Source organism: Pelophylax lessonae (genome assembly GCF_965119305.1).
Source record: "Pelophylax lessonae genome assembly, chromosome: 3".
Taxonomy (NCBI): Eukaryota; Metazoa; Chordata; class Amphibia; order Anura; family Ranidae; genus Pelophylax; species Pelophylax lessonae.
This window is the reverse complement of record NC_138770.1, coordinates 176511201-176530194: the sequence shown is the minus strand read 5'-3', so window position 1 is coordinate 176530194 and position 18994 is coordinate 176511201. Positions and strand designations below refer to the sequence as shown.

Here is an 18994-nt window from a genome sequence, read left to right as displayed (position 1 = left end):
TGCATTTCCTAGACCTTTGCACTAATATCATGTAACATAAACAATTGGAACTACCACTATTTTTTTCAATAGTGTTTCTGCTTTCAGAAAATCTATAATGCTTGGGAATTTTATGTAATCTTCAAGGCTAACATGATTTTTTTAAACGTGTGCAAAAAAAAAAAATGCAAAAATGGCTCAGACAGTGAAAAAGGTTTAGTTGACAGTTACACTTGAAGACAATGTTTGAGAATTTCTGCCTCTACTTACCGAAAGTTAAATTTATTACTGTTGTGGTCTGCAATTCCTGCTCCCCAGGTGGTGTCTAGAAGGTGCCATTTCTTGTTTAGATACACTGCGTTCCAAGCATGATTCATCTCTCCAGAAAAAGTCTGACCCAAAACGTAACAATGGCCCTTTGAGTAGCCACCAATTTTTACACACTGTATTCCTGCAAGTCTGTAGATTGATGAGAATGAAGTGGCATTATCATTAAGATTACAAGTATTCTTGAAAAATTCCTCACATGCCACCAGCAACATTTAAAAAAAATAGTATTTCAAAAAGTATTGCAGCTTACTGGTCCTTAGATATGGTGGCTGCACTCATTTTCATTTTTCACATGTTTTCCCTTTATTTTAATGTAGTAATCCTGCCATTAACTCACTTCCTATCCTAGGGTGAAAACAGTACTTTGTCAACCTAGGACAGGCAGTGTGTTAATATAGCACTGTATTATAGCACCCTTCTAACTTCTCCATAACACGGGCTTTTCTAGTCCACCGAGACAGAAGGGAACAATGCTAAATTATGCCAGTTCTGAGGCAGAGACCACAGAGAGTTATTAGCTCACACAATTTCTGGCTGGATGAACAGTTTAAAAAAAAAAAAAAACAGATAAAAAAAAATAGCTTTCAATGGTATATACTGAACAACAGACCAAAAAGGAGCAAGTAACAGAGTTTACATTTATTTATTTCTATTTTTATTTATTTATTTTATTTTTTTTAGGGGGCATGGCCTGCAATGTTTTGGTTTTTATATTTATTTATTCATCATTATAAATTTTACACATAGGGTCCTTTCAAACGAGCACACCGATCAGATCCACCTGTCAGTTTTTTAGGCGGATCTGATTGGATGTTCCATGCACCCCTATGTGGCAGCGGATGTCAGCGGAGACATGTCCGCTGACACCCGCTGCCATCCGCATCCGATCCTGTCCGTGAAATCCTATTTTCCATCAGTCCAGGGGATGGGATCGGATGAGAGTGGACAGGTGATCCGTTCTCATCCGATTCCCCCATAGAGATGAATGGGGCTCTAACACCTCCCTCTCTGCACACAGAGCGGAGAGGGAACTGTCACCTTCCTGCTCAGCGGGGATCTGTGTTTACGAGCAGCTGAGCAGCAGCTATTAGATGGGCACCTTAAAGACCACAACATACAGGGGTATAAAATGTGCGGTTAACAGCAAACACACACACACATCATAGGTTGAACTGGATGGACTGATGTCTTTTCTCAACCTCACAAACTATGTAACTATGTATGTAGCAGGGATCCGCCTATGGAGGCGGACCGTGTGAAAGAGCCCATAGTGTATTTTTCTTATAAGTATCAGTGATAGCTGTCTGTAGTAGTCAGACCGATAATGGGTTTGTAAAGGCCCGTACACACGTACCGATCGTCGGCATACAAACGTCGGTGGACGAAGGATCTGCCGATTGTACGCGTGTTAGTATGGTGCCTCCGACAGATGTCTGCGCACAATCCGCGGACAAAAGTCTTTCTTGCAAACATGAAAATTTTTGTATGCCGACACCAGAACGGACGATTGTTCGCCTGTCAGTACACAATTCGGCCGACAGACCGCAGATTTGCAAGACTGGGCATGCTCAGAAAATAGAAAACACAGGGAAAGTTAACCATTACATGACATCACTTCTGCAGTCGGCGGACAAAATTCTTGTGCTGTCCTTGTGCTGTCTTTGCACTTTTCAGCAGACACCGACATCCCGGGGAGAAAAGAGGAACATTTGTAAGCCGACCATCGGTACGTGTGTACGGGGCTTTAGCCTCAAGTTTAGTATGTAGTACAAATGTGCATTGCACTCTGCTGCCTTTGATAGTCTGAAGCTGGTGGAGTGCACTAAAACTTAATGGCAGTTGCCCTGGTCCTCCAATGGCGGAGCTCTCTCTGCTGTTTTAAGAAGAGATATCTGAATGACAATTGCTAATTCCACACTGCGGTCCACATTTTATGAATGGACCGTAAAATGCAGAGTGCTGCATGCAAGTGTAACTGAAAGTGAAAAGGAATATCTGCTCTAGATTATAAATCAGCCACTAAGTGCTGATGAGCGTGTTTATCTCATAAAATATTTGTAGATGGTTTAAATTTAGAGTGAATTGTTCATTGCCTTGTAAAAAATACATTTTCTCTATTAGGCCACGCTAAATCATAAATGGTGTCAACCATAGCTGTCAAACAGAATAATATTGTGAGCTTGATCACAATTTGCAGGATTATCAATATTAAATTGTAACTAAAGGCAAAATGTTTTTATAGTTTTGGATAGAGTGGAGAGGGATTAGAACCCCTGACCATTTTTATTGTTGTTTGTGCCACCATTAGGGAGATTCACCCTCTCTAATTGTCCTATTTACCATTATCATTGAAAGTTAAAGAAAACCCAAAATGTTGGGTTGTCCCCAGAAAAGTAATAGAGGCCAAATCTTCCATTGCGGACACTAGTTATGGTGACCTGGGGGCCCCAAGGAATTCCCTTAATTTGTAGGGATTTCCTCTCACTTCCTGTTTGGCTATAGGACAGATAGTGAAGGGAAATCTCTGCAATAGAACACAGATAACAAAAAAAAAAAAAAAGTGGCTAACCCTCACTTACTCTATCCAAAACGAAATAAAAATGTTTTGCCTATAGTTCTACTTTTAAGTATTGATGTACATATCCAACAGCAATTAAACAGTGTGGGCAAATATCACAGTCTTTCAACCCTATAGAAATACATACTAAAGACCCATCAGTACTGAGTTATTTAGATGCATTTTATCTTAACTACACATTTAACTGCCTCATAAGTGCACAGAGGGTTCTTCAGTATTGCTTTCAGTGGTACAGTTCTCTTTTTAACCCTGCTGCTATGGTTTAGGTATGCTTTCAAGTCCGCTCCAGACTGCATAGAATGCACTTCAATGCATGCAAGTGTGAGTGGGCTCTAACACAAACTGGTGGGAAAAAGATATACAGTCAAAAATTATACATACAGACTTTTACTGTGTTGCCCTGGTCCTCTAAAACTATCCTTTCCCCTGATTATTCCACTGTTTGTTATTTTACCCCTGATGATGCCACATGGGTGCATGTGAAACATGTTGGGTTTTCTTTTTATTTTTTCTGAGTTATGCGCTTATTAAGTAATGCCCTTTTTTGATATGATTTTTATTATTGGAGAGTTATGACAAATTGACCTTATGACAAATTGAGATAGGACCATATATGTGCTGGATTAGAGAAGACAGAACTTGTCAATATTATATCATGGGGGCTACTCAGGCTGCTAGTCTGGTGGGATGTTGAGTCTTATTTGACAGCTACTGACTCTATGCATGATTTTTAGGGCAGCCTGAGTAAAATAAGGATGGTGGTCCTCCTTTAACCCTGGTTACATTAAGTAAGAATTTCTCATTAGGAAGGGGGCTGTTTCTCATCCAGCACTGTACCAAGAGCCTGTGTATTATTGAATATATATGCAGGTTCATGGACAGGAGTGACATCTGTGTCCAGCATACTGTGTTTTCTGGAGGTCAAGGCACATCTCTATGAGTATAGAGAACATGTTTATACACCTCTACTAAATAAATAAATAAAGTGAATTATATATACACTCTGAAAGGTGTGGACATGCATTGGAGGATGCATTTAAACCCGTAGTGCTATTGTTGCCCTGGGTGCAAAGTTATAATCTAAACAAAAATCTTCTAAGTATGATACATTCCAGAGCTTTTCCGATCTTTTCAACTTTCCATTAAACCTACTTACCCATGTCCACCGCTTAGACTGGCTATTCGTAGCAAGTTACATTTCATTTGACTTATTCTGCAATGTTGAAGACATTTCTCCACTCATCTAAGCATCTTCTTTGGTTCTAATCAGTGTCATGAACATACCCCAACATTTTTAGCCACACAGCTAACTTAATCACCTAACATTGGAATGACCTAAAGTGTTTGTAAAGTCTCCATAATAAACTCCCATGATGGGATCTCCTATATGACAATAGTAATGGCAGTGTGTGTTTTTTTTTTCCAGCAATATAATCTCTAAATACCTTTTCCCAGCAGTGCTTCTGTGCAGTCACATGGTTTTCTCAAGTCTTTCTCCCAAGCACAGAGACTCCAGTGGGAGGGGCTCACATCCCTCTGCTGGTTTAATTTCAGGAGGGGAGGGGCTAGGGGAGGATCAGTTTTACACAGGCCAGGGAAATTACGGGAAGGGAGGGGGAGAGAGGGATATACAAATGCTGCAGAGAGCAGGATGATGGAAAGTCAGTTTACTGACAAGAACAGGCAGGATCAACCAGGTATTATGCTATATGGAAAAGGATAAATAACATTACAAAGAATTACAAGGACAAAATAATGAAGGAAGGAAGGATCAATTGAAAAAAGGAAGGATTGGTCAAAGGAAGGACCGGTCAGTCGATCACAGGAAGGATCAAAGTAAAGAAAGATCAGTCGATGGATCACAGGAAGGATCGGTCGCTGGAAGGATCGGCCAATCGGTCGCAGGAGGGATCAAAGTAAGGAAGGATCGTTTGAAGGAAAGATTGGTCGCTCGATGACAGTAAGGATTAATTGGTCGATTTGTTCAAGTAATAAAGTTGATTTAAAAAGTTAGAGACAGTGTAAAAAAAAAGTTTTGAATAAAATAAGCAATAAAAATGATAAAATGTAAAACGCCCCCCTCCCCCAGCTTATGTGTAAATGCGCACACATGTAAACGGTGATCACACCGCACATGTGAGCTATCACCGCAAACGTCACAGTGAGAGCAGTAATTCTAGCACCAGACCTTCTGTGTAACTTTTAAAGCAATACTAATGGAGGTACTGTAGTTTGGCGCCATCCCAGCGTAACATCATCATATATATTTTAACAAAAAATTGGGTAGGGGGGAGGAGAAGCTATAGGGGAAACTGCATTGCTCAATGAAGGCAGGAGGAGAGGGGAGGGGCAGGGATTGTGTTCTCACATGGACAGCAGACTACGGAACTGATAGGGAAAGCAATAATTCTAGCACCAGACCTCCTGTGTAACTTTAAACTGGTAACATGTAAAGGCTTTTAAAGTGTCGCTAATAGAGGTACTGTAGTTTGGTGCCGCTCCATGGGTGGAAGCAGTTTTAAAGCGTGCCATGTTTAAAACCTTTTTACCCAGCGTAACATCGTCTTTTATATTTTTATAAAAAATTGGGTGGGGAGAGGAGGGGAGGCGAAGTTTCAGGGAAACAGCATTGTTCAATGAAGGCCAGGGGAGAGGGGAAGGCCAGGGATTGTGTTCTCACACAGACTGCAGACTACAGAACTGATAGGGAGAGCAATAATTCTAGCACCAGACCTCCTGTGTAACTTTAATCTGGTAACGTGTAAAGACTTTTAAAGTGTCGCTAATAGAGGTACTGTAGTTTGGCAGCGTTCCACGGGTGTAAGCAGTTTTTAAAGCATGTTTGATATCTATTTACCCAGTGTAGCATCATCTTTTATATTTTAACCAAAAATTGGGTAGAGAGAGGAGGGGAGGTGTAGTTTCAGGGAAACAGCATTGCTCAATGAAGGCCGGAGGAGAGGGGAGGGGCAGGGAGGAGATTGTGTTCTCACACAGACTGCAGACTATGGAAATGACAGGGAGAGAGGGAGTGAGAGATGCACAGGAGAGAGCTGGATGACAGAGCAGGGGTGGATCAAGAGTCTAGTCTCGATTGGGGCACTGACAGAAAAAAAAGGTGTTGCGTACAGAACTGAATTTAACATATCATACAGTGTACAGAGGTCAGTAGTAGGTAGAGTAGCATACAGAGGTCAGTAGTATGTAGGGTAACGTACAGAGGTCAGTAGTATGTAGGGCAGCGTACAGAGGTCAGTAGTATTACGGGGCAGCAGACAAAGGTCAGTAGTATGTAGTGCAGCATACAGAGCATACAGAGGTTAGTAGTATGTAGTGCAGCGTACAGAGGTCAGTAGTATGTATGGCAGTGTGCAGAGGTCAGTAGTATGTATTGTAGCATACAGAGGTCAGTAATATTATGGGCCAGCAGACAATGGTCACTAGTATGTAGGGCAGCGTACAGAGGTCAGTAGTATGTAGGGTAGCATACAGAGGTCAGTAGTACTACGGAGCAGCAGACAAAGGTCAGTAGTATGTAGGGTAGTGTACAGAGGTCAGTAGCATGTAGGGAAGTGTACAGAGCTCAGTAAGATGTAGGGCAGTGTACAGAGGTCAGTAGTATGTAGGGTAGCATACAGAGGTCAGTAGTATTACAGAGCAGCAGACAAAGGTCAGTAGTATGTAGGGTAGTGTACAGAGGTCAGTAGCATGTAGGGAAGTGCACAGAGCTCAGTAAGATGTAGGGCAGTGTACAGAGGTCAGTAGTATGTAGGACAGTGTACAGAGGTCAGTAGTATGTAGGGTAGTGTACAGAGGTCAGTAGCATGTAGGGAAGTGCACAGAGCTCAGTAAGATGTAGGGCAGTGTACAGAGGTCAGTAGTATGTAGGACAGTGTACAGAGGTCAGTAGTATGTAGGGCAGTGTACAGAGCTCAGTAAGATGTAGGGCAGTGTACAGAGCTCAGTAAGATGTAGGACAGCATACAGAGGTCAGTAGTATGTAGGGCAGCGTACAGAGGTCAGTAGTATATAGGGTAGCGTACAGAGGTCAGTAGTATGTAGGGCATCGTACAGGGGTCAGTAGTATGTAGCGCAGTGTACAGAGGTCAGTAGTATGTAATGTAGCGTACAGAGGTCAGTAATATTATGGGGCAGCAGACAATGGTCACTAGTATGTAGGGCAGCGTACAGAGGTCAGTAGTATGTAGGGTAGCATACAAAGGTCAGTAGTATTACGGAGCAGCAGCCAAAGGTCAGTAGTATGTAGGGTAGTGTACAGAGGTCAGTAGCATGTAGGGAAGTGTACAGAGCTCAGTAAGATGTAGGGCAGTGTACAGAGGTCAGTAGTATTACGGAGCAGCAGACAAAGGTCAGTAGTATGTAGGGCAGTGTACAGAGGTCAGTAGTATGTAGGACAGTGTACAGAGGTCAGTAGTATGTAGGGCAGTGTACAGAGCTCAGTAAGATGTAGGACAGCATACAGAGGTCAGTAGTATGTAGGGCAGCGTACAGAGGTCAGTAGTATGTAGGGTAGCGTACAGAGGTCAGTAGTATGTAGGGCATCGTACAGGGGTCAGTAGTATGTAGCGCAGTGTACAGAGGTGAGTATTTTGTAGGGTGGTGTAGAGAGGTCAGTAGGATGTAGGGCCGTGCACAGGGAACAGTAGGGCAGAGAACAGGGGGTCAGTAGTATGTAGTGCAGCGTACAGAGGTTAGTAGTATGTAGTGCAGCGTACAGAGGTCAGTAGTATGTAGGGCAGTGTACAAAGGTCAGTAGTATGTAGTATAGCGTACAGGGGTCAGTAATATTATGGGGCAGCAGACAAAGGTCAGTAGTATGTAGGGCAGCGTACAGAGGTCAGTAGTATGTAGGGCAGGGTACAGAGGTCAGTAGTATGTAGGGCAGCGTACAGAGGTCAGTAGTATGTAGGGCAGCGTACAGAGGTCAGTAGTATGTAGGGTAGTGTACAGAGGTCAGTAGTATTACAGAGCAGCAGACAAAAGTCAGTAGTATGTAGGGCAGTGTACAAAGGTCAGTAGTATGTAGGGAAGTGTACAGAGCTCAGTAAGATGTAGGGCAGTGTACAGAGCTCAGTAAGATGTAGGACAGTGTACAGAGGTCAGTAAGATGTAGGACAGTGTACAGAGGTCAGTAGTATGTAGGGCAGCATACAGAGGTCAGTAGTATGTAGGACATCGTACAGAGGTCAGTAGTATGTAGCGCAGTGTACAGAGGTGAGTATTTTGTAGGGCAGTGTAGAGAGGTCAGTAGGATGTTGGGCCGTGTACAGGGAACAGTAGGGCAGAGAACAGGGGGTCAGCAGGGCAGAGGACGGGTGTTGACAGGACAGGGGGTCATTAGAATATAGGACAGTGTACAGGGATTAGTAGAACAAAGGACTAGGTGTCATCAGGGGGGGTCACAATGGCACACACTGGGAGGGTCAGGAGGGCACACACCTGGGAGGGCACCCACCTACCCCCCCCCCCAGTCCCCCTTGTACCTTCTCTCCACCACCTCTCTGTCTGTCAGCTGCCTCTGGCTGAAAAGCCACCTTGGAGCCATCTGCTCAGCCTGCTGCTATTACACCCAGCCATTGCTACTGCTCCCTTCCTTGTGTGACAGTGGGAAGGGGCGGGAGCTGTCAGCCAGCTGAGTTCTCTGGAGTGGCTTAGTTGAGCAGAAGCGGCCAAACCCCCCAGCCCCACTTCCTGCACACACAGAGCTGACCAATGTAACCCCCCGTCTCCCCAGAAGTGTTCTATGGTTTGTCCTAACCCTTGAACTCTCACTTTTGGCCTGGCCAGGAAATAGGTGCTTATTTACACTGGCGTCATCCTCTGAAGAGCGATTTGCAGTAATCCCTTCGTCAGAGGGCGAATGATTGGTAGTGGGAAAGAGTTAGGCGTTGCCCCATTCAGTTGAGACTGATGGAGGGATCATTTTACAAACAAGATTTGTTTTTTGTATTACTTTTTTGGGAACGAATGTCAGTATCTGGGGCTCGGCAGGTAAAGTGGTGGCTGTGCAAATTGTAGGTGATAAGTTTGAAACCCTCTGGATGAAGAGATGAATTTGAAGCCGAAAAATCAGAACTATGTCCCCCCTCCACCTGAATAATCTCCATCCTTAAGAGTTCTAAAAAACTTTACAGGTTGACAGAGGAAGGAAAGCATAATCAGCCATATGACAGGGAATGGCTGCTGAGATGAAACCAGTGGCAGCATAGGCCACACTGGAAGTGTTTGCTGTGTCCCATTTCTCCCACCCAAATTCTAGCACAAGTCCTATCCCCTCTCAAAGATCCCACTCCTTCCCAAACCTGAATCCTGGGTTCTGTTTAACCATGCCCTTAAGCCCCTCCCACTGTAAAGTTCGGTCACACCCATTTTTTCCATGTCATTTTGCAGGCTTCTGCCTCCCTTAAGTGTCCCTCATTTGAAAGTTTGGAGGTATGGGTATATCCATGACTTGGATACATGAGAACCTTTCAAGACTCTACTTAGACTATAACTTCCACTCTACATATTCACTCACCTGCACATATTTTCAAACAGTCCTGCATATCCTTCACAGGCTCCTTTACCAGTGAGTAGGATCTGGGAGGGATCACTTGTCCATTTGGATTTGTCTTCCAGACCTTCTAAATCATATTCTAAATAAAATAATATTGTTTTGTTAGTGGTTCTCCCAGTTTATTATTCCAACTTAGTTAATCAGTTTTTGGTCCTAGACCAAGTAAGCATCTTCTGAGCAACTTGTCATGCAACTTTGGACATCAAAGTTGCATGACAAGTCATTCCGCATGTTTTCCAATGATAACCATTCATATATGTGTGACTTAAAGTTGAAGCAACATCAAAGTAGTTCATGCAATATTTTGGTCCGACTTTCATGCAACTTGAGGGTCATAGACTTCAATGTTAACCCTCAAAAGTTGCATGAAAGTCATACCTGAATGTTATACAATGCAGCAGTTGTCCGTTATCACTGGTCAAAGTCGTATCCAAGTTGCACCCTTTCAAACTTGCACTCCAAAGTCGAAGCAACTTTTGAGTTGTACAAGTGTGAATGAAGCCTTAAGCAAGAGTGAGGGTGGTCTCAATCATTTACTTTCACAAGAGCTTATGGGGAGATCTGTGCAAACAATGGGATACAAGTTATATAATAATTCATAATGATTTCATTGCCAGCCAGACAAGCTGGATATTGTCAGAATAGCATTGCATGCATTTATTTTACAAATGATCAACTGCACATAATTAGTTTCAGTTTTGGATTTAGGTTGCCATAATAAATTAGCTTTTATAAAGGTATTCAGATGGTGGGGTCTTTGCCACATTTACAGTATCTCACAAAAGTGAGTACACCCTCACATCATTTGTAAATATTTTAATTTTATCTTTTCATGTGACAAGACTGAAGAAATGACACTTTGCTACAATGCAAAGTAGTGAGTGTACAGCTTGTATGCAAATCACAGAAAAAGGCTGCATTTTGCCTGCAATGCAAACATTTTTAATAGAACATGCTGCATCGAAAGGAAAGCAAAACAAATCAGATCAAACACAGCCTCAAGACTATCATCCGCACTGCAGCATTAAGGTAAATGAGAATCTGTTCACATTTGTTTGTCTCCTTTCAGTACTACACCTAAAAGACATACAGTATCTCACAAAAGTGAGTACACCCCTCACATTTTTGTAAATATTTTATTATATCTTTTCGTCTGACAACACTGAAGAAATGACACTTTGCTACAATGTGAAGTAGTGAGTGTACAGCTTGTATAACAGTGTAAATTTGCTGTCCCCTCAAAATAATTCAACACACAGTCATTAATGTCTAAACCACCGGCAACAAAAGTGAGTACACTCCTAAGTAATAATGTCCAAATTGGGCCCAATAAGCCATTTTCCCTCCCCGGTGTTATGTGACTCGTTAGTGTTAAAAGATCTAAGGTGTGAATGGGGAGCCGGTGTGTTAAATTTGGTGTTATTGCTCCCATACTTTCATACTGGTCACTGGAAGTTCAAAATGGCACCTCATGACGAAGAACTCCCTTAGGACCTGAAAAAAAGAATTGTTGCTCTATATAAAGATGGCCTAGGCTATAAGAAAATTTCCAAGACCCTGAAACTGAGCTGCAACATGGGGGCCAAGACCATACAGTGGTTTAACAGGACAGGTTTCACTCAGAACAGGCCTCACCATGGTTGACTAAAGGAGTTGAGAGTACGTGCTCAGCGGTTGTCTTTGGGAAATAGACGTTTGCATTGCTGCAGAGGTTGAAGGGGTGGGGGGTCAGCCTGTCAGTGCTCAGATCATAAGCCGCACACTGCATCAAATTGGTCTGCATGGCTGTTGTCCCAGAAGGAAGCCTCTTCTAAAGATGATGCACAAGAAACCCCGCAAACAGTTTCCTGAAGACAAGCAGACTAAAGCCCCGTACACACGTACCGATTGTCGGCCGTAAATATTCACCCGACGGCCGATTGTAGGCTTGTTAGTATGATGCTTCCGACAGCCGACAGCGCATTTTGGGCCGAACAGAATCTGTCGTGCAGGCATTAAAATTTTTGTTGGCCAACACCAGAACGGCCGATTGTTCGCCAGTCAGTACAGATTTCGGCCGACAGACAGCAGATTAGCAAGACTGGGCATGCTCAGAAAAGAAAAAAGACAAGGAAAGTTAACCATCACATGACATCACTTCTGCAGTTGGCTGTTGTTGGCCGACAAAATTAGTGTGCAGTCTTTTGCAGTTTTCAACAGACACGACAGCCCTGGACAAAAGACGGCCGATCGTTCGGCCGACGATCAGTACGTGTGTACGGGGCTTAAGGACATGGATTACTGGAACCATGTCCTGTGGTCTGATGAGATCAAGATAAACTTATTTGGTTCAGATGGTGTCAAGCGTGTGTGGTGGCAACCAGGTGAGGAGAACAAAGACAAGTGTGTCTTGCCTACAGTCAAGCATGGTGGTGGGAGTGTCATGGTCTGGGGCTGCATGAGTGCTGCTGGCACTGGGGAGCTACAGTTCATTGAGGGAACCATGAATGCCAACTTGTACTGTGACATACTGAAGCAGAGCATGATCACCTCCCTTCAGGGACTGGGCCGCAGGGCAGTATTCCAACATGATAATGACCCCAAACACACCTGCAAGATGACCACTGCCTTGCTAAAGAAACTGAGGGTAAAGGTGAAGAACTGGCCAAGCATGTCTCCAGACCTAAACCCTATTGAGCATCTGTGGGGCATCCTCAAATGGCAGGTGAAGAAGCGCAAGGTCTCTAACATCCACCAGCTCCGTGATGCATCATGGAGGAGTGGAAGAGGACCCCAGTGGCAACCTGTGAAGCTCTGGTGAACTCCATGCCCAAGAGGGTTAAGGCAGTGCTGGAAAATAATGGTGGCCACACAAAATATTGACACTTTGGGCCCAATTTGGACATTTTCACTTAGGGGTGTTTTCACTTTTGTTGCCAGCAGTTTAGGCATTAATGGCTGTGTGTCGAGTTATTTTGAGGGGACAGCAAATTTACACTGTTATACAAGCTGTCCACTCACTACTTTACATTGTAGAAAAGTGTAATTTCTTCAGTGTTGTCACATGAAAAGATAATATTAAAATATTTACAAAAATGTGAGGAGTGTATTCACTTTTGTGAGCTACATTATTAATTGCACCTACTTGCCATGACAATTATAATTGGCATCTCCTTCATTGTTAGACTTTGTATTTAGGTTGTCAGACACAAATGACCAATAAGAAGAGGATTCAAAGGTAAGGAAGGCAGTAATCAAATGACAACTGTACTAAAGGTTACATTTGTCCTTTAACATTAGTTAAACAAAATCAACTGTGCCAGTGATTGGGAACCTAACTACCTCTAATCTGAGGCCTCACCCCCTGTCAAATCGCATTGCTAAAGAAGAAACCACTGTAACAGCAATGTATGCCTGGCTTTTCTTCGAAAAGTCCACCAAAAGTGAACTTTTTTTAAATAGAGTTCCACTCACAAAAATAAAAAAAGGGGGGGGGGAAAAGAACGTGGTATATTGTAATGTGTGTAAAGATTCTGCTACAAACCTCTCTATGGTTCATGGGCTTTTTCTCACCTATGTGGTGACAGACCCACATCCAGATGGCCCTGACTTTCTCCAGGTCCGTACGAGCCAGCTTTAGCAGGGATCTCACCAGTTCTTCTACTGTTCTTGTTGTTCCCACCTGAAAGCATGGACACAGTGTTATGTTAAGTGACTAGCACATTGTGGTGGCACTACACGGCACATTTTTTGACTGGCACAGTATATCTTATGTAAGTACCCATTGCAACCACAAATCTTTAATTCATATACATATGTTAAACTCATAGAAGCTCTTTCCAGCATGTTACTTTTAAAACTTTCTGAAAGTCTGTCATAGCTTAAAACTGGATATGGCAATTTTTTACATTATTACTTTGGTCCAGCTTGCACCAATGTGTACATCACTGTAGTAGGCGCTGCTACTACAGCGATAGCCACTACCTTCTAGGTCCCGTGCCAAGCTGTGAAACCATTCAGAGAAAACTTTACATTTTCTCAATGAATGCAGTGTTCTCTGATTGGATGAGGTGGAGATTGTGACGTCACCGCCCCACCTCCTCTTCTCCAATCTGAGAATGCTTAGCATTCTCTGAGAAAATGACCTGTATGGTCCCTTGCCGAGTGAATAAATTCTCTATTCACAATACAGCAGGGCAGACACTCAGCATAGGACCCAGAAGCTAGTGGAGACCATTGTAATAATGATGGCTACTACAGTGATTTCCAGCTTCCGTAAGGATCCCATAGGTATGGCACATACATACTTACATTGATTCCAGCTGGATTAATGTCACTGTGTAAAAATTGCCATACCTGGAATTCAGCTTTAAAGCAAAAAATGAACACGCTAACAAAATACATTCAGGACCGTATGCTAACTTGGATGTAACCTATAGGATATGAATCTCCTTGTATTTCATCTTCAGCAGTAGCTGAGCTCCAAGCACAATATATAGGCAGATAAAAAAACAACTTTACAAAACTTTTTCTTGCCAAAGAATTGTAATTCTGTTCAGACAGTCTTGTGAGTCGCATATCTCAATCAAACGTTTTTTCGGTTCAGCTATCGTTGCATTTCTCATTTATAGTCCAGTGGGGAAGGGGACATGGGAAACTGTAAAGTTCGACCAGGAAATAATGGAATAGTCTTCATGGTAAGACAGTGGGGCAGATGTGTGAATCACAATTGTGATCTATTGATCAACTTCTGTTAAGCCGCTCTGTCGGCTAAAAGCTGCTTGATAGGTGGCTGCAGTGCTGATCTGCGTATTTTGACAGCAGGGTAGTCTCCCTGCTGTCGGAATACAATAGCGCAGAGAAGAAGATTCCCCATTCATCTCGAATGTGTGGATGGGGGAAATCAGTCTAGTTTTTTTATTCATTCAGCCAAAAAAATCTGAACCATGTATAGCCAGCTTTAGCCCCAAAGGCTTTTCACACAATAAAAATGTGACTACTACTTTAGTTTAGACTCCTGGCAATGCTAGGAATCTTTTCAAAACCAGTTTATTGTTTATGTCCTGCCGTCATAAACATTCCCTTACAACAGGGCTCGATAAAACCCAGGTGCCGGGTCGCAAAAGCAAATGGAATTTACGTTCTTGCGCCTGGGCCACACTGCAGCAGTGGTCTGGATTTCTCCCATGTGACCAACCCCCCCCCCCCGCTCAGGTTGGGCTAGCTGATAATTGAAGCCTGCTGGAGCGGGATACACACTCCTGTGTGCGAACTGGTGCTCTGTGGGTGGTGCTGTGATGAGCACGGCTTTTTCTCACTGCCCGCCCACCTCCAACATCTTCCCAGTTTGACAGCTGGGGTTGAGGTTTCGGGCTTGATCGTCCCCCTTTCCTTACTTCCGCTGAGTGCACGTCAGTGCAGCCCACCATCGCAGTCTATTAGTGCCCAAAAGAGCCACCTCATTGGCCATCATTGCAACCTCATCAGTGTCCATCAGTGCTGCCTATAAGTTACATAGTTACATAGTTTGTGAGGTTGAAAAAAGACATCAGTTCATCCAGTTCAACCTATGATGTGTGTGTGTTTGTTGTTAACCGTACATTGTATACCCCTGTATGTTGTGGTCTTTAAGGTGCCCATCTAATAGTTTTTTGAAACTATTGATGCTCCCTGCTGATACAACTGCTTGTGGAAGAGAATTCCACATCCCTACTGCTCTGACAGTGAAGAACCCCTTACGTATTTTAAGGTTAAACCGTTTTTCCTCTAGTTTTATTGAGTGGCCACGTGTCTTATTGTATTCCCTTTCTCTGAAAAGTTTGTTCCTTATGCTAGGGTCGCCAGTACAGTATTTGTACATTGATATCATATCCCCCCTCAATCGTCTCTTCTCCAGAGAGAATAAGTTCAGTGCTTGTAGTCTTTCCTCATAGCCGATGCCCTCCATTCCCCTAATTATTTTTGTTGCCCTTCTCTGGACTCTCTCCAGTTCCAGCACATCCTTCCTGAGGACCGGTGCCCAGAACTGGACAGCATACTCCAGATGTGGCCGGACCAGAGTCTTGTAGAGTGGGAGAATAATCTCTTTATTTCTGGAGTGAATCCCCTTTTTTATACATGCCAGTATTCTGTTGGCTTTGCTTGCAGCGGCTTGGCATTGCATGCCACTGCCAAGCCTGTTGTCTACCAGTACCCCCAAGTCCTTTTCCATCCTAGACTCACCCAGAGGTTTCCCCCCCAGTGAGTAGCTTGCTTTCCTGTTTCTGACGCCCAAGTGCATTACTTTACATTTTTCAACATTAAACCTCATCTGCCATGTAGTTGCCCACCCCATTATTTTGTTCATATCCGCTTGTAAGGTTTCCACATCCTGTATAGAAGATATTGGCATGCTTAGTTTAGTATCATCCACAAATACTGAGATTGTACTAGATATCCCCTCCTCTAGATCATTTATTAATAAATTAAACAGGATTGTCCCCAGGACAGAACCTTGGGGGACCCCACTTTCCACACCCACCCAATCCGAGTACTCCCTATTAATCACCACCCTCTGGACTCTCCCCTGGAGCCAGTTCTCTATCCAGGTACTCACCCTATGGTCCATACCTACCTTCCTTAGTTTGTACAGTAAGCGTTTGTGGGGAACGGTGTCAAAGGCCTTCCCCAGCCCCACCCAATAATCTGTCCCCCCGCTCCGTGATGTGTCGAACCCGAGCGCCCCGGTAAACAACAGACTGTTCGGCCACCTCATCGATGCCCATCAGTGTCGCCTATCAGTGCATCCTCATCAGCACAAATCAGTGAAGGAGAAAAATTACTTATTTGCAAAAACTTATAACAAACAAAAAAAAAATGTTTTTTTTTTTGTGTTCATTTTCTGTCTTTTTTTTGCTTGGTACCATGTGTGAGCAATTCTTATTGCCGGACGCCCCGGACATACAGTTCCGGGGCGCTGGGCAGACGATTTAATAAACTGGCTCCTAACTTTTTTAGCTGGCTCCTAGATTCTAAGCAAGTTTGTAAAGCCCTCCCTTACAGAACAAACTCTGCTCATATAGATTGCTACTTTATATATAAAATGCTTATTTTTTAATTGGCAGTCTCTGATTTAAAATGTCATATATGACCCTGATATAGGAATGTTTTCTGCACCAAAGTGATTCGTTTGCCTAAAGGTAATCCTAAAGGATGTATACCTATAAATCCGATGAGTTACTCTCTACCTTTGTGTGCTCTAATCTTGCAGTAGGGCTATTATGTCAGTCAGTGTAAGTGAGCAGGAAAATGTTCTCACTTGCCACTTAGCATTGCATTTCCGGTATGACATACTGTATATATAGCTTGCTGGCATAATACAAATAAGAATGACAGACACCCACAGAAAGCATAATTGTGTATCACATTAACGAACAGCCAGTTTTACTTGCCTGCACAGCATAGGCATCCAGCTTTTCAAAGTTCTTCAAATTCACAGGCATCGATTTAAGGCTGGATTTATCCCAGGGATAAGCTAAAAAAGTATTACACACATATATGAGATGCAGATAAGTGAGTTCATGAACATATAGTTACAGTGGGTATAGAAAAGAATCACCCCTGTAAAATAATCACATTTTGTTCCTGCAGCAGCCTGAAATGAAGACATATACAGTTTTTATTTTATCCAGCTGTATTTACTCAATTTATACCACCCACGTATAAGATATAACACCAGCATGTCAGAAAAAAAAATTAAAAAACAGAATCATTGAGCTGGAAAAAGGATCACCCCTCCTAAAAATGACTTGAAAAACTCAATCAGGTGTAGCTAATCACCTTCTCAATGGCACACAAAGCCATTTGACTTTCAACTGTAATCAACTGTGGTCATTTTGTTTAGCTTAGCATGAAAAGTGCTTTTCTGGAGCATTTCAGTCCCTGGTAGTGCAACTGAAGCAAACAAACAATCTATGTGGTCAAACTAACCACATAGCAAACAAATCAAAAAGCAAACAAATCAACTATGGGTGGCAAGGCACTGTCAAAAGATCTCAGGAATAAAGTTGTGGACAGGCACAAGTCAGGAGATGCATACAAATAAAATTCAAAAACTTTATCAATGCCTAGAAGCACAGTGAAATCTATTGTTAATAAGTGAAAGGTACTGGATGAAAGAGCTAGGAGAAAACCGGTCAGAGAGGCTACCAGGAGGTCTACAGCAACTCTGAAGCAGTTGCAAGAATTTATGATAGAGTTGTCATTGTGTGCATGTGACAAAAATATCACAAATTGTCCACAAATGTGGCTTGCATGGGGGGGTTGCAAGAAAAAAGCCACTCCTCAAGAAAGGCCACATGCAGTCAGGACTGAGCTTTACCAAAGCACACCGTGAAGATTCTGAGGCCATGGGGAAAAGGTGTTATGGTCAGATCAGACTAAAATTGAATTATTTGGCCTCAACAAGAAATTATATGTCTGGCAGAAGTCCAATACAGCCCACCATCCAAATAACACCATTTCATTTCTACAGTATAGTATGGTGGTAATTTCCTGTTATGGGGGCGTTTCTCTGCAGCAGGGACTGGAGAACTTGTCAGGATAGAATAAAAAATGGATGGGTCAAAATGCTGTCAAATTCTTGAGAAAAATCTGCCGCCCTCTGCCAGAAAATTTTCATTGGGAAGAAGATTTACCTTCCAACATGACATTGACCCAAAGCACACAGCAAAAATGACCACACAGTGGTTGAAGGAGAAAAAAAGTGAATGTCCTTGCATGGCCAAGTGAAAGCCCAGATCTGAACCCCATTGAAAATCTGTGGAATGACTTGAACCTGCACTCTACAAATGGCCACCATCAAATTTACCTAAACTTGAGCAGTTCTGCAAAAAAGAGTGAAAAAATATTCCAAAGCCTAGATGTGCAAAGTTAGTAGAAACATATCCCAACAGACTAAAGGCTGTAATGAAAGCAAAAGGTGGTTCAACAAAATACTGCCACAAGGGGGTGATCCTTTTTCCAACTTAGTGATTCTGTTTTTTATTTTATTTTATTTTTTTTTCTGATATGTTGGTGTTCTTTCACTTGAATGTTATAAGTTGCACCAGTTGTATAAAACAAAAACCTGTCTGTCTTAATTTCAGGCTGCAAAACAACAATGTGATTATTTTAAAAGGGGGTGATTATTTTCTATACCCACTGTAGGGGCTCCTTGATGTTAAGATAATTCATAAATTGTAAGTGAAACTCCAGTTTGAAGGAAAATAAATGGGAATTCTAGGTGTGTTATAAATACAACATAGAACAGAAATTAGATTTTTTTTTGTCATTCCTATGATCTTTTTTAAAGGAAAAAATATTTTAATGTTGAAAAGTTAAAGTGGTGGTAAACTCTGTACTACCACTTGTACCTACAGGTAAGCCTATAATATGACTTACCTGTAGGTACTGTGAATATCTCCTAAACTTGCACAGTGCTGAACTGCAGGAATTATCTGTATTGCATACTTGCATTTGTTAGCAGGTCTTCATGCCAGGGGCAAACAGTGAGTATTACAAGCTATTACAGT

At 42.6% G+C, this 18994-nt stretch overlaps 1 protein-coding gene across 2 annotated transcripts in view; it reads right to left on the bottom strand.

The window, feature by feature from the left end:
- LOC309551296 (uncharacterized protein) overlaps positions 1-18994 on the bottom strand; it is a 71298-nt gene that overhangs the window by 11518 nt on the left and 40786 nt on the right. Inside the window, exons 5-8 of one of the 2 annotated variants that reach the window (XM_082251825.1) lie at positions 16874-16956; positions 13017-13125; positions 9426-9543; positions 250-438 (exon numbers count right to left, since the gene is read on the bottom strand). In XM_082251825.1, coding sequence (XP_082107951.1) covers positions 250-438; positions 9426-9543; positions 13017-13125; positions 16874-16956 — 499 coding nt within the window. Of the gene's footprint in view, positions 1-249; positions 439-9425; positions 9544-12987; positions 13126-16873; positions 16957-18994 lie in introns of those variants that run through there. The other variant, XM_082251824.1, reaches the window with a different exon arrangement.